General features: G+C 36.7%; 1 protein-coding gene across 4 annotated transcripts; it reads left to right on the plus strand.

Moving 5' to 3' along the window:
• The first annotated feature begins 1,074 nt into the window (after positions 1-1,074).
• LOC114388484 (C2 and GRAM domain-containing protein At1g03370-like) lies at positions 1,075-13,481 on the plus strand. 4 transcript variants are annotated; one of them, XR_003661500.1, is made up of 9 exons: positions 1,075-1,990; positions 2,558-3,784; positions 3,976-4,158; positions 4,332-4,615; positions 4,702-4,818; positions 4,935-5,197; positions 11,981-12,115; positions 12,301-12,573; positions 12,720-13,481. XR_003661500.1 is itself a non-coding variant. In XM_028348991.1 (9 exons), the coding sequence occupies exons 1-9, from the start codon at positions 1,642-1,644 to the stop codon at positions 12,909-12,911; spliced, it is 3,057 nt and encodes a 1,018-aa protein (XP_028204792.1). In that variant the 5' UTR covers positions 1,077-1,641; the 3' UTR covers positions 12,912-13,481. The 4 variants fall into 4 exon arrangements, 3 of the variants coding, with proteins under 3 accessions (XP_028204792.1, XP_028204793.1, XP_028204794.1); XM_028348991.1 differs by having other exon boundaries at positions 1,077-1,990; positions 11,981-12,149; XM_028348992.1 differs by having other exon boundaries at positions 1,880-2,010; positions 11,981-12,149.
• Positions 13,482-16,558: the final 3,077 nt, after the last annotated feature.

Genomic DNA, 16,558 nt, shown 5'->3' on the forward strand with positions numbered 1-16,558 from the left:
GTTAATCTTCATGAGTTAACCAAAGGTTTTTGGAAAATCGTCCTAGTTGGTTTCTCTAAAAATCAAAAAGTTTTTGTTATCCGTCATCACTGAACTACTAACTCTACCTCTCGCGCCCAAGCCTTGCTACCCTGAAAATTAAGAAAATAAGATATGTCAGAGTTTATCCCTTATAGATTATTATATAACCCTTGCATACCTAGAGACACAGATAAATGCTTTTCAAATTTAAAAAAATGATAAAAAAATTATTATTTATTTTAAAGAAATCTGATTTTTTAAAATAAATCTTATTTTTTTTTTGTTACAAAAAGAAATCTAATTTGAAACTGAATATTATATTCTATTAAATTTTTTATTGTCCAATTTGTTTCAATTTCTTAACTTTTGTTTCAATCTTTATTTTTTTTAAGAAATCTTATCTCAATATTATATTTTATCAAATTTTAAGTTATTATATAATCAAATTTTATCTCCTAAATTTTTTAAATTATAAAATCAATGGCAATTGTATTTATTTTAAAAAATTGTATCTAAATATTATATTTAATCAGATTTTAATTATTGCATATTATTATTTTTTGATTTTGTGAATATCTAATTGTTAAATTCTATTTTCTTGTAATTGATGAAGCTCTAATTTTTAGATGAATTTTATATTTGTGATTGATCTCCCTCTCATCTGGGTGTGGATCTGTCCCTACACCCTAGAATAAACATACAACAATATCATCTCTTACATATACCTTCGAGAAAAAATATATTTTAGGATATATTAGAGTGTAAACACCTGAATATAAAAAAAGATAAGAGATAAATATCTAATAATATAATGTGATAAAAAGAAAAAAATATTTTTTTAGAAAAGGATCAATAGAGTGTTAGTATATTATGTCTAAATATCATAACATGTAAAAATTAGTACACGGGTGATTGGAGGCGTATGACATGATTAATGTAGATAGATACTATGGAAGAAGGTCCAACGTCATACGCGCCGTGGCAAACAGTTGAACAAAATGGGTCAATTTAATATAAGAGAAAAGTATAACGACTTACAAACTTGATATCATGTTCTTTCATCTCCCTCTTTTCACAGTTTCATATCCTTTTATTAAATAATAAAATTCCTATTTCTTTTCCATTTTCAATCATTCATTCATTCCATCAATATCTCCCGGATTATCCGCTCTCAGAATCTACGTTTTTTTTCTTCTTCTTTTTCCCTTATAGTGCCTTGGCCATTGACAAATTTTTCTGCTTCTTTCTCAACTGTTTCAACTGTTCACGGTTTATTCGCCACGCGAATTTACTTATGAATTAATTCCCACATAGATCAGCAGTTTCCAAATAAATTCTTTTGGCACAACCCAAGATTTTCTTTTTGTTTCTTTATAAGTTTCTGTCTGATCTATGGCTTAGTTTTTCTTCTGTTGGTTGAGGAATTTGAGTTGTGTTGAACAATTTGATTCATAGTTTTCAACTTTCAGTTGATTCTTTCTACATCCTAGTCATAAACAGCATTACCCTTTTGGAAGATCTTTCTGGGGTGCTCTATACTTTTCAGCGTGGTTAAAAAAGTAGACTTTTTTTTACCTCAAGATTCTGGTTCTGGTTCCATTTGAGTTTTATTACGTGATAATGAAGCTTGTGGTTCGTGTGATTGAGGCAAAGAACTTGCCACCGACGGATCCTAATGGGTTGAGTGATCCGTACGTGAGGCTACAATTGGGGAAGCACAGGTTCAGGACCAAAGTGATCAAGAAGTGTTTGAATCCAAAGTGGGATGAGGAGTTTAGCTTTAGGGTGGATGATCTTAATGAAGAATTGGTTATATCTGTTATGGATGAAGATAAGTTCTTCAATGATGACTTTGTGGGTCAGCTTAAAGTGCCAATTTCAATTGTTTTTGAGGAGGAGATCAAGTCCCTTGGCACTGCTTGGTATTCTTTGCAACCCAAAAGCAAGAAGTCCAAGAACAAGGAATCTGGTGTGTTACGCTGCTGAACTGTACTTTCCTCTACCTTATCCAATAGTTTGCTGCTTACCTAACATTTGAGTGGCCATGTTTGTTCTCTCTCTCTCTATTAGTAGTTTTGTTGTTTGGTTATTTTATAGTGGCATTAAATTGCTCCTCAAATGATGTTTGGTCTTTTCTTGACATTAATTTGTTGCTACTTGCTAGTGAACTGCTAATTTTAGACTTTTTTTTTAAAAAAAAAAGTATCATTGGAGGACCAAATTGATATTCAAGAATCAAATTGATGTTTCTAAAATCCTTCTAAGATGAAATGAGGGTTTTAATATCATTTTATCAAGTCAAAGTCGTACAGTTGCTGTATTGGTTTTGAGCTTAAATTCTGGCTGATAACATGATGTTAATTGCATGGTGTCTAATTTGAGATTATGGAATATGAATCATGCATCTCAAAGGGTCATTCGCCTTAACACCTTCAGGAAAATAATGTGGTCACTGACTGTGAACATGAATATGTGAATCATGGTTTTGGTGTTATCTTGAACTTAAATGCTGGCATTATTTTCCTTTTCTTGGCAGGTGAGATTCGTTTGAGCATATATTTTTTACAGAATAATGCAACCATGGAGTCAAATGATAGTGGAGATCTATTATTACATCCAAGAATGACAGAATTGCCATCAAGATCTTCCACAAGCCCTTCAAACTCATCTTCTCCTGTCAGGGAAGAAATTACATCTGCTAAGGATGAAAAATCCAGTACACAAAAAACAATAACTGGAAGAATTGCTCAAATCTTTAGTAAGAGCTCTGATATGTCTTCAACTGCATCCCGTAGAAGCATTGACTTGGACCAATCTGAAATTAGTAAAGTAGAAGTTAGTGAGATGAAGGCTGAGGATCAGTCCTCTAATGAGACTTTTGAAGAAGCTATGAGAAAACTTCAGTCTGCAGATCAAGGCAGTGAAATTCCTAGCAATTTACCAGCAGGGGTGTTTATTGATCAACAATATGTCATTGCACCAGAAGACTTGAACGAGCTACTATTTTCATCAGATTCAAATTTTCTCAAGTCATTGGCAGAAGTACAGGGCAATACAGAACTCGAAATAGGACCTTGGAAGTTTGAGAATGATGGGGAAATCTTCAAAAGATTAGTTACTTACGTCAAGGCTCCTAGTAAATTAATTAAGGCTGTCAAAGCCTATGAGGAGCACACATATTTAAAAGCTGATGGGAAGAACTTTGCTGTTCTAGTCAGTGTTAGCACTCCGGATGTTATGTACGGGAGCACCTTTAGGGTAGAAGTACTCTATGTGATCACACCTGGACCAGAGTTGCCGACTGGAGAACAATGTTCGTGTCTGGTTGTATCGTGGCGAATGAATTTTTTACAAAGCACCATGATGAAAGGAATGATAGAAAATGGGGCTCGGCAAGGCATGAAGGATAGCTTTGATCAGTATGCCACTTTGTTATCTCAGACTGTTAAACCTGCTGATCTGAAGGACCTTAGTTCCAATAAGGAACAAGCTTTAGCGTCATTACATGCAGAACCTGAATCAGATTGGAGGCTTGCAGTGCAGTATTTTGGTAACTTCACAGTATTTGCAACAGTTTTCATGGGGTTGTATGTGCTTGTTCACATTTGGTTGGCTGCACCAAGCACAATTCAAGGGCTTGAGTTTGGTGGGCTTGACTTGCCAGATTCAATTGGTGAATTTGTTGTCTGTGCAGTTTTGGTTCTTCAAGGTGAATGCATGCTGGGTAAAATCTCACGCTTCATAAAGGCCAGAGCACAAAAGGGTAATCTCAAGAGTGTTCAGTTACTTCACACTTATTGAATTTGGCTTTCCTTTTTCTCCCTGACTTAGTGTTGCTTTTAATGAAGTGACTATGAGTTTGTCACTCTTGTCTTTTGACTGTTTAGTGCCCATTAACTTATTTTAATGCCCATGTTTTTAATTATATTGACCTTTTTGGTATTCTAATATTAGGTAGTGATCATGGAATCAAAGCACAAGGAGATGGGTGGTTGCTAACTGTTGCCTTAATTGAAGGAAGCAGTTTAGCTTCTGTTGATTCTAGTGGGTTGTCTGATCCCTATGTGGTGTTTACGTGCAATGGAAAAACAAGAACTAGTTCAATCAAGTTCCAGAAATCTAATCTTACATGGAATGGTGAGTGTCATGTCATCATTTATTATTTTCTGTTTTACAACTTGGATCAAACCTCTGAAACCGGTGATCTAATCAACACATGATCTGTATTTTATATATATATATATATATATATATATATATATATATTTTTTTTTTTTTTTTTTGTTTAAGAACAATATCTATCTTTGCAGAAATATTTGAGTTTGATGCAATGGATGATCCTCCTTCTGTGCTGGATGTGGTAGTTTATGATTTTGATGGACCTTTTGATGAAGCTGCATCTCTAGGACATGCTGAAATTAATTTTCTAAAAGCAAATATAGCAGATCTTGCTGATATATGGGTTCCCCTTGAAGGAAAGTTGGCATTGGCATGTCAGTCTAAGCTGCACCTAAGAATTTTCTTGGACAACACTAGAGGTGGTAATGTTGCAAAGGACTATTTAAGTAGAATGGAGAAAGAAGTCGGGAAGAAGGTATTAAAATACTTATGTTCTCTTTGGTGTACTCCTGTTTTGTCACCCTTCTTTCTGACTCATTCTTTTGTTTTAAAAAATTGTAGATTAATTTGCGGTCTCCTCAAGCAAATTCAGCATTTCAGAAACTGTTTGGGCTTCCACCTGAGGAATTTCTCATCAACGATTTCACCTGTCATTTGAAAAGAAAAATGCCCCTGCAGGTGTGGTTATTCTGTTATGTGATATTGAAATTCATGGTCAATTATTCTACTTTGGTATTTACTGGTACTTGCTTCTTTTAGTATCATCTCATCATATTGTGAATATTTGTCTGCAGGGCCGCCTATTTCTATCAGCAAGAATAATTGGATTTCATGCAAATTTGTTTGGAAATAAGACAAAATTCTTTTTTCTTTGGGAAGATATTGAAGACATTCAGGTTATTCCTCCTACATTCTCATCAATGGGGAGTCCAATAATTGTCATAACTCTTCGGAAGGGTAGAGGTGTAGATGCAAGGCATGGTGCAAAAACACAAGATGAACAAGGCAGGCTGAGGTTTCATTTTCAGTCATTTGTGTCTTTCAATGTTGCACACAGGTAGACAAGGGACATTATATAACATCTGACGAACTTATTTCCTATATATCTGCAACTCGTATGAAAATCTCTCCAATTGTGTGCTTAGCCTCTTTTTTCTTTACCCTGTTTGCTAGGGTCTATAACAACACCTTTAAAGCTTTCTACTTTCCTCTTTGTTGATCTATTTTCTTATGTTTTAAATCTAATCACCAGTCAAATACTGGGAACCATTCTCCAAGCTTGATACGTACTAAAGAAGAAAAAGCAACCCAAAATAGTTGACTACACTTCATAATTTAGCGAAAAGAGGGAATGAGAGAGGGTGAGAGAGAGAGAGAGAGAGAGAGAGAGTGTGAGAGAGAGAATGAGAGCGAGTGGACAACAGTGGTCAGAGGGAGAGGAAAACAGAGGGAAGGGGAGAGACCGAGAGTGGATCCCAAAACGAACTACGACAACAACAAGCTTGGTCAATTTCAGAGGTATCACCACCATAACTGGAGGGATAAGGATGACATCACAACGTTTTACTTCACACGCTTCCACGAACACATAACTGAAGAGGATCTCTGGGCTCAGTTCAAGAAATGGGGGGACGTGAGGGACATTTTCATCCACAAACACAGGAACAAAGGAGGTAGAAGATATGGTTTTGTTAGGTTCAAAGGGGTACTGGACAAATACAGACTAGAAAAACAGCTTGACAACATCATCTTAGAAGGACTCAAGATGTATGTTAATGTTCCAAAATACGGGAGAGGAAAGGCGAGGGTCAAGGAGTGTACCTCCAAACTTGGTATCCTGAAGGAAGGCCATAGCAGGGAAGTCGAGGCTGGGCGACACAGAGCAGTACAGCATAGGAATCCACAGAAGTCATATGCCAAGGTGGTCTCCACTATCCAAACGGATGACGGTAAGATGAAGCACCCCAAACTCCCACAACTGAGATATGTTGAGTCCCACTCCTCAGTACACCTTCAATTGGCAGTGGGGGAAAAGAAATGGTTCACAGATGCATGGGTGGGCAGGCTTAAGAAATTGCAGGCTCTGGAAAGGATAGAGGATGACATACCTTGGGAGTTAGGTGTGAACGTCGTGCTGAAATATCTCGGCGACGACATGGTACTCCTTCTTGGGTTGGCGGACAACAAAGCAGAGCATATCATTGCCGAAGAGACTCAGCATGGCACATCTCCATTCCACTCACTAGAAAGGTGGAACCCAACGATGAGACCGGGTCATAGACTTGTGTGGGCCCAATGTTGGGATATCCCCATTGAAGCATGGGACTTGGGGAACATTCGTAAAATCGCGGCGGCCATTGGAGAGCTTGTTAAGGTTGACGACGATGTCAAAGAGATGAGGAGGATGGACAGGGCCAGAATCCTCATCAGGACCCCGTGGAAACCGTTCTTCCATCACACTGTTTCAGTTACCATAGGCTAGGAGGGGGTGAGCAACGACGGGAGGCACAATTTCTCGGGTCGAAGACCGTCATACTCATCGGAAGAGCTTGATTCCGATGGTATCGACGGAGAGTCAATAATATCTCCGTACTCGCCCCGGTATGAGATCCGGCGTCAACCAAACAACCCACATGATGACCCAAAAGCTGTCGTAGATAGCGGTGGCGGTCCCCGCATAGGCACCGGTATACCCATCGGAAGAGCAACAGACCCACCGGAAGCGAACCACTCCGACGACCCCGGCGGCAACCCTCTGAACGTGGCTCATGTGCAGTCGATCTCGTGCCGGGGGAGGAAAGCCTCCTCCGACGGAGACACGGTTCCTGTCGCTACCGACAAACCGAGGTCCCCTTTACCCAAAGGACCTACAACAATCGAAAACACAGTGGATATTAACCAGGGAAGCTGGGTAATACTCCCCAACCTCGGAAATGGCTCGCGTATCTCGTCTGAAAGGGTTATGGAGCAGGAAGACAAAGGCAAGGGATCAGAGACAACAATCAACAATGGAGAAATAAATGTAGGTGAGGCACAAAAAAGGAAACAGCAAGGGGAAATTGAATCACTGACAGAGACAGTTGTTCACCCAGAAGCTACAATAAGGGAAATAGCTGTTGAGGATGTCCAATTTCAAATGAGAGTTGACCATGTAACTTCCTCTGGGCCCTCCCACTCACAGCTGCCACCTCCAATTGAAACATTGGGCCCTCCTCAACATTTTCGATCCAGCCCATCTTATCAAGTTAAGGACCATGAACTGCTAACACCATCAACAACAAGGGGAAATTGAATCACTGACAGAGACAGTTGTCCACCCAGAAGCTACAATAAGGGAAATAGCTGTTGAGGATGTCCAATTTCAAATGAGAGTTGACCATGTAACTCCCTCTGGGCCCTCCCACTCACAGCTGCCACCTCCAATTGAAACACTGGGCCCTCCTCAACATTTTCAATCCAGCCCATCTTATCAAGTTAAGGACCATGAACTACTAACACCACCAATAGGAATCCAAGACTTACAAAATGTCGAGGATGGGCCAAACAATGGGGTGGGCCTTCCTGAATGCACCACCACAAATAGCTTTAATCAAAATAATGCAGGCCCAACGTATCAAACAGCTGAGGGTAATAAGCAGTGGAAGGTGTTTATTAGGAGAAAGGGGTGTAAACAGCAGATGACCCAAAAGGACCTTACTAACGGAAAAGCTACAAAGTCTATATTTTTGGGAATTAACCCTCACACAGAATCCATAGGAACAGCCACATCAAAACGATCAAAAGAAGCCAACTCACAGATACCTGTAAAATCCATTGGAGCTGATGAAGGGTAGATTGAAGAGGCATTAACCCAATGGGAGCTTGCAAAACTCATGGGGGTGTCTACAGATTCAGAGCAGACAACAATCATCCATAAAATTATTGACATGGAGACCAGAGACAAGAAAGAGGCTGAGGATTTGGGTGACAAAAAACCTGCATCATGAATATTGTTTCCTACAATGTTAGAGGGCTTGGGAGAAAGGTCAAATGGGCTGCTGTTCGGAGGCTTGTAAGAAAACACAAAGTGGACATCTTGTGTATTCAAGAAACAAAGAAGGAGCAAATCGATAAACCTATGTGTCAAGCCTTGTGGGGAGACATGGATGTTGTTTGGGAATTCCAACCAGCAGTAAATACAGCAGGAGGATTATTGTGCATATGGAACGAACAAACTTTCAAAGTGGAAAGAAGAGTAAAGGGAACAGGATACATTCTATTGGAAGGGGTCTGGACACAAAAAAATCAGAGGCTATTCATAGTCAATATATATTCCCCCTGTGACAGCCAAAACAAAAGAGAACTATGGGAATCACTTATGCAACTGAGACAACAGATCCCTGAAGGAATGTGGTGCTTCTTGGGAGATTTCAACAGCATTAGGCTTCCTTCTGAAAGACAAGGTGTGTCTCACAGGGGAGTGGAAGTAGCTAGCATCAACGAGTTTAATGAATGAATATCTAAAATGAAGCTTACTGAAATTCCTAGTGTGGGGAGGAAATTCACTTGGTTCAAACCAAATGGGGCTTCGAAGAGTAAACTAGACAGATTTCTCGCATCCCATGAGTGGCTCCTAAAATGGCCAGATTGCACCACCTTTGTCTTGGACAGGAACTTTTCTGATCACTGTCCCATTCTCCTTAGTGCCACCAACACTGATTAGGGGCCAAAACCTTTTAAGGTTTTCGACTGCTGGTTGAAGGATAAATCCTTTGTTCGGACAGTCACAAAGTGTTGGAGAAATGCCCAACCAAAGGGGTGGGGAGGTTATGTTCTTAAAGAAAAAATTAAAAACCTCAAGGAGATATTGAAGTCGTGGAACAAGGTGCACTACGGAGACACACTCAACAAAGAGTCGGTGACCCGCAAGAAATTGTAGGAGGAATTATGGGCAGCAGCACATTCCCACGAGTCCTTGATGAGACAAAAGGCAAGAATGAGATGGATTAAAGAAGGGGATTGTAACTCACGCTACTTTCACTTGATAATGAATGCTAGACGTACAAATAACGCAGTTAAAGGCATAATGGCTAATGACTCATGGGTAGATGACCCTAGAAGAGTGAAAGAGGAAATCTACAGATTTTTTGAGAACAGATTCATTGAACCTGAACAACACAGGCCAATCCTTGATGGAACCAGATTCTTTGGGATTGATCAGCAGCAAAATGACATGTTGGTGGCAAGCTTCACTGAGGAAGAAATAAGAGCGGATGTTTAGAATTGTGGAAGCGAAAAAAGCCCGGGACCGGATGGTTTAAATTTCAAATTTATTAAACAGTTTTGGGAGATGTTAAAGCCCAAAATCAGCCGATTCATTGCTGAATTTCATGCTAATAGGGTATTTTCAAGGGGCACCAATGCATCTTTCATTGCTTTGATCCCAAAGGTGAAGGATCCACATCATCTTAATGAATATAGACCTATCTCATTAATAGGCTGTGTTTATAAGATTGTGGCTAAACTCCTAGCACATAGACTGAAGGTGTTTCCAAACATAATTGATGAGAGGCAGTCAGCTTTTATCACTGGAAGACAGCTGCTGCACAGCGTTTTGATAGCTAATGAGGCGGTGGAGAAAGCAAAAAGGCGGAACAAGCCATGCCTCGTGTTTAAAGTGGACCACGAAAAAGCCTATGACTCGGTCTTGTGGAACTTCCTATCATATTTGATGAAGAGGCTAGGATTCTACCTTAAGTGGATTAGATGGATAGAGGGTTGTCTCAAATCTCCATGTTTGTCCTGGTCAACGGTAGCCCCACAAATGAATTTTATCCCCATAAAGGCCTCAGACAAGGCGACCCTCTAGCGCCTCTACTCTTCAATATTGTCGCGGAAGGACTAACTGGACTTATGAGAGAAGCACTGGACAAGAGCCTCTACAACAGTCTCATGGTGGGAAAAAACAAGATACCAGTCAACATATTACAATATGCCGACAACACCATTTTCCTTGGTGAAGCCACAATGCAGAATGTGATGACAATAAAATCCATGTTGAGAGTTTTTGAACTTGCGTCCGGTTTAAAGATACATTTTGCAAAGAGCAGCTTTGGGGCAATAGGTAAACCTGATCATTGGCAAAAGGAGGCGGCTGAACACCTTAATTGCAGAAATTTGATTGTCCATATACGCCAGCTTGACCAAGCATTCGACAAGATGAGCTTTATTCTTCGATGTTTTCTTTTGAATCAAAGATTCAAGCTTTGTCCATAACTTATATGCATTGATATAAGTTGATACATGCTCGAACAAGCTGTGGTCAATATACTTACGAATCATAGCTACAGTCTTCCGATTAAGGAGCTCCTATTCTTTGTCCTTCTTCCCCTTCGGCTTATTCTCATGTGTGATTGGCTCATGCAAATCGTTGCAGTACCGATGGTCTTCTATCATTAGCTTTCAATGAGAATAATTTTCTACGATTAGCTTGAACATATCTCCATCATGAGTGACAACTCCCTTCATCTTGAATCACACAGGATAATAGCTCCCTCCTAACGAATCGAGCTTTGATACCATTGTTGGAAAACACCAACACTATTTCCTTCTCTGTAGACTCAAAATAGGCACTTAGCGGAAACGAAAAAAAAAAAAACAAGAATAGAGATTAGAAGAATGACACCAAGAATTTTTAACATGAAAAACTCTTTCAATGTGAAAGGTAAAAATCATAGGATCAAATCAGTAAATATCTCCATTATTAAAAAATAGGATTACAATGACTCTCTCAATACAAAAGAATATCTTTCAACCTCACCCAACAAGGATGATTTATAATTTCTCTCAATTTTCACAAAGTGTGGTGGAAAGTAGAATTCTCTTTCTCACTATCACTCTTGCTTTGCTTCTCTTTGGATGGGATGATCCAACTCTTCACAAGCCTCCCTATTTATAGGAGAGGGGTGTGATTTCCTTCAAGAGTGATTGGTGAATGTTAATAAATGAGTTACATTCCCAAAGCTTCTTGCAACTCCAATCTTCACTCTCCTAAGTGGAGTGTGTAAGTCTCAAGGTCAAAAAAACCAATTCCAAGTCCTAAGAAAGTATTCCACAACTTCTTATGCATGCCTTGGAATGTGCTCCTCAATTTGTTATGTATTTGAATTTGCATGTTTACTTGAATGTGAACCAACCTTAATTATGGAGGAATTTCCAACAATATGTGGTCGTTCCAATGAAAGTTGTCAAGTTCTATTTTTATCTTGACTATTATTATGCCAGAATAACACGAAAGTGTTTTTACCTCATCATAAGAGTCTATATCTTACTTTGTCAATCAAATTTATTGAAATTATAATAATAGTGGGTGAAAATAATTTCAATAATTTGTTTGTATGTAATTTTCATTTTTTGTATTACTCGGTCATAATATAAGATGTTACTTAGTAATGAAATAGGATGAAAAGCCATATGTCATTTTGATGATTTTGGTCTAATGGTGACAAAGCCACGGAGGTCCGGTTCCATAATTGTTTGTCCAGTGCATGAATTGTGAAAAATGAGAGCTTGTTATATGGAAATATCTAAAGGTGTTTCCTTCCTTCTATATTTGATTTATTATTTTTGACAAAATCTTGTTACTTCTCAACTGCCCCATTGTCCACAGATTTTGGTGTGAAAATTTTCTTAACTGCCAAAAATATTTCCCTAGTTTTGGGAGGCTTTTCTTTTTGGCTCATCTTACTTCTCATATGATCCTTATCCGTAGATGCTGGCATATAGAAGAAATTGTTTAAGGATAAACAATAGTATAGAAGATATTACATGTTACTAAGAAAATATTTTGCTGGTGATGTAGGACTATCATGGCTCTCTGGAAGGTCAGGTCCTTGAGTCCTGAACAGAAGGTTGAGTTTGTCGAAGAACAATCTGATAGCAAAAGTCTTATAAGTGATGAGAGTGGCTCATTCCTTGGCCTGGATGATGTTAGCATGTCTGAGATTTATTCTTGTTCTCTTTTAATTCCTGTAATCTCTCTCTCTTACCACGCAACTTGCACACATGTCCTAATCTATGCATGTTGTGCATTATTGCCATATTTGGAAATTATTGGTTCCTTATTCAACTTTTTCTTACAAGTTTGCAAATGTTCCCATTCTTTTATTTTGATTAATTTAGGCAAGTTACCTCATGGAGATATTTAGCGGGGGTGAGTTGGACCGTCGGGTCATGGAAAAGCTTGGTTATCTTAATTATTCTTATACTCCTTGGGTATCTGAGAACCTAGATATCTCTGAGAGAGCAGTATATTACAAATTTGAGAAGCGTATTTCAAGTTATAAAGGTGAAGTGACAAGTACTCAACAAAGATCTCCCCTTCCGGATGGAAAGGGTTGGCTTGTGGAAGAGCTTATGAACCTTCATGGAGTTCCTCTTGGTGATTATTTCAATGTGAGTGAGCCAAATGTAGCTTGTTTCTAGATTTTCAGCGCCTGTTTGCTATATCTTTATTTTCTATGATTTACCTGTTCTTGTTACCCTTCTGTTTGTTTTCACCTTTTGCACCACTGAGTAGTGTCTCCTATATTATGCCACAGATACACCTTAGGTACCAAATTGAGGATTTACCCCCAAAAGCAAAGGGATGTAGAGTGCAAGTTTTATTTGGAATGGAATGGCTGAAAAGCTCAAAGAATCAGAAAAGACTTACAAAGAACATCCTAGAAAATTTGCTTGAACGTTTTAAGGTGACCTTTAGTCTAGCTGAGAAAGAGCTTTTACCAAACTAGCAAAGGAATCTTCCAGGATTTGACTTGAACATATTGGAGCTAGCTGAAATTCTCTTAGCAAAAATGGACTAGAATATATGATGTATATCATATTATAAGGATCATGCATTGTGCTATTTGGGGTTGGTTTTCATGACAATCCTAGTGGAAGGGAACTTCTATCAGAGCTATAATGTGTTCATCGGTTAACTTGCTACCAAGTCTACTCTTTAAACCAGATTACTAAATACTAATAGGAGAGGTTATCTAGTTGTTCCATTGTACATGATTAGTTTGATTCTGGCACTAGTTACTCACTCAGATTTCCAACTGCAGTTGCTAGCAATTGAAATTTTGGATTTGTTGTGTAGTAGACACATCTTATTACAAAGGGTCAGCAACATCTCAGTAATTGATTGTTAAAAGTTGTGACAGTTTGACACTTTTGGTCATATGAGAAATGCTGTAAACGATTTTTTAGGCCTGGGACCGTTATGACATTGAAGCTCAGGCTCTTTAACTCCTTGTAGATTGATTTGTTCAAATTTGGAATACATTCATAATAAAATGGCCTTTTCTAATTGCCGATTATGTAGAATCTACGTTAATTTCTGATTTTCTAATAGCATTCTTTTATTCTGGTTTGAGACGATTATGTATGGTTTGATTTAGGGGAAAAAAAGCGGAAGTAAATTCTAAAGTTGGGTTGTAGAAAACTGCTCGAAAGCATTCAATAAGACGAAGAGAAAGAACTCTCGGTATAGGTTGATTTTTTTTAGCTCTGAGCCATATGGTGCGAAATGATAAATATAAGATTTTCTTGATTTATATAGCTATTAAATAATCATAAGATTTTATTTTTTAACCATAAGATTTTCTGAAACTAAGATTTTTTTAATTTGAATTGAAATATTAACTTCTATATTATAAATTATAATGCACTTGCTATTTTTTTACAAAAATAAGGCACTTGCTATTATACCTCCATTTTTTCCAAGTACAGTTGCATCTCTTTAATTTTTAATTACCAATTATACTTTTTTTCTTCTTAAATCAGCACACCCCGTTGGAACTACCCTTGGAACTCCCCTTCATCTCTTCAAACATCTTAGGATGTGTTTGGTAGAGAGAGATGAAAATGAATGAAAGTGTGAGAAATGAAAAGAGATGAAAGAGAGTGAAAAGTGATTTTTGATTAAGATGAAAGAGACTATAAAAGAGATTAAATATTTAAATTATGGCTTAACAACTATCAATTTGATCCCCAAATTATTTAAAAATATTCAATTGGATCCTCAAGTTTTTAAAAGATTGAATTTGGTCCTTAAGTTTTTTAAAATACACCAATTTAATCATTTCTGTCTAATTGTGATTATGTCTTTAAGATTGTGAATTTCAATGATTTTTATCTCTGAATAGTGACAGTTTATAATTGGCATTATATATATATATATATATATATATATATATATATATATATATATATATAATAGGACAAATATAAAAATGGTAACAACTTGATTCATATTTTAATACTCTGAGCGCTCCAATCAATACAATAAGCAATTCAAAATAATTTCAATACCCTACCCCAAAAATCAAATCTCATAAAAGAAAACTCAAGGAAATCATTTCACTCTTTCATTTCAAACCTATGAACTCTCTCGTCTCATTTTCGCTCGTGCAAGGGTTGTTAGTATGTACTGTTTTGGTTTTTATCAAGCATATAAGATGGTTTGATTTTAATGAATTTTTCAAGCTTCATTGTTTTGTTAGTATACAAGCATTAGAGGCGAGGATATTTTAGGAAGCCAACAAAAATAACATGTGCTACAAAGGTCCTTCCCCTCATTTTCTTGATTCTGTTCATGACAAAATGTTGACATTTGGGGGGGGGGGGGGTGTCTCGATGTTCTTGAGGATGAGGTGGTTTGGCCGCAAAAGGAAATGAGGGAGGATCGACAGGGTCGCCAACATGTGCTTGGAGGGGACGATGATGGGGTTTCAACCCTTTTTGTTGTTGAAAGTGATGGGATTTCAACCTTTCTCGAAATTACATAAATATAGTGGCAGTTAAAAATCATTACTATTCATTAACAAAAATCATTGGAACTCATAATTCTAACGATGCCAACTTAATTGGACGAAAAGAACCAAATTGATGTATTTTAACAAAATTTGAGGACTAAATTGAATCTTTTAAAATAATTTGAGGACCAAGATGATAATTAAGCCTTAAGTTAAAGTTGTAGGTAAATAATAAAATAGAGATGAAACGATTGTCCATTTTACCCCATTAAAGTTTGACGATTTTTTTTCCTTTTTAACTAATTGAATGTTGTTAGTCAATTATGTAAATTGCATAGCCAATTATGTATCTTGATTTGAGGCCACCAGAAAGCAAAGACTGAGAATCAATAACTACCTAATCAACTTGCTATAAGCATAATTGATTATGTTGTCAACCTAAGACCAACTCGACCAAATTTAAACAATGCAATGAATACATAATTGATTATGCTAACATTATAATAATCAATTATATAGGCAACTTGACGGCCATGAAGATGTAGAGAGGGTCAATTTTAGCAAGTGAAAAGTTGTTCTCCTATGCCCCTCATGAGTAACACCTTTCATTCCATTTCATCTCAATTTGGGGTGAAAGTTTAAAGGCACAGTCCCATCAATTTTTTTAAAACTTTCATCTCCCTTTCACACCATCAAATATTCTCACCTCATCTCTTTCACCCCAATTCAATTGAATTGACTTTCAACACGGATTAATCCCTTTAAACCAAACACTACCTTACTAACATGATATTTCATGTTCACATATAAAAAAAGCTAAAAATAAAAAAAAAAAGTTATGATAAGATACCTATTATAAAAAATGTATTTATGAGACTATGACTCAGTTCTTAAAATGCATTTTTAGGATAAGTATAATTATTGTTTCAGAAAATAAATTTTTGGAATAAGTATACATTATTATGAAAAGTATTTTTGATAGTAATAAAAGGTAACTTAACAAATCGTCCTTAACAAGGGAATGCAATTGTTGGTGTGTGCACGCTGATTTAAAAGTTATAGATTTGGAGTCCAAAGACATCTTGGAAACTTGGAGTTGAGAGGTTAAAAACACATTCAAAATTGTTGATGGTTAGAACAACCTGAGAACAAAAGCTTTGCTATATGCAATTAAGATATGTTTTTACACATTGATATAATTTACACACTATATAATATAGATTAATTGTGTTTTCAAAATTTTCCTATTTGATTTAAACATTTTATTTTTTTTTCTCCATTTTTGTTGAAGTTTAAATTTCAACATCAATTAAAAAAAGAGATTTGTTAATTAATTTTTAAGATATTGGTTAAAGAATTAAAATAAAAATTATTTATTATATAAATTATAAAAAACTTAAAAAATGATGAACAATATATGTAAATTATAAAAAAACTTAAAAAAATTATGAAGAATATAATTTTTCGTCTTTTAATAAAATATTTCTATTTTAATTTGTTAATCAATACGTTTAAGATAGTTGTTAGCATCTTGCCTTAAAAAAAAATAGACAGTTGATGCTGATTGATTCTTTTATGTCGTATAAGCCAATATCTTGGATAAGATTGGCATTGCCACGGGAAATATTGGTTATAACATA

Source organism: Glycine soja, chromosome 15, assembly GCF_004193775.1.
Source record: "Glycine soja cultivar W05 chromosome 15, ASM419377v2, whole genome shotgun sequence".
NCBI lineage: Eukaryota > Viridiplantae > Streptophyta > Magnoliopsida > Fabales > Fabaceae > Glycine > Glycine soja.

Coding starts and splice junctions, on each gene's coding strand:
- LOC114388484 (XM_028348991.1), top strand. CDS start 1,642: ATGAAGCTTGTGGTTCGTGTGATTGAGGCAAAGAACTTGCCACCGACG. Junction 4,159..4,331: donor ATCTAATCTTACATGGAATG/GTGAGTGTCATG, acceptor CTATCTTTGCAG/AAATATTTGAGTTTGATGCA. Junction 4,819..4,934: donor AAAGAAAAATGCCCCTGCAG/GTGTGGTTATTC, acceptor ATTTGTCTGCAG/GGCCGCCTATTTCTATCAGC.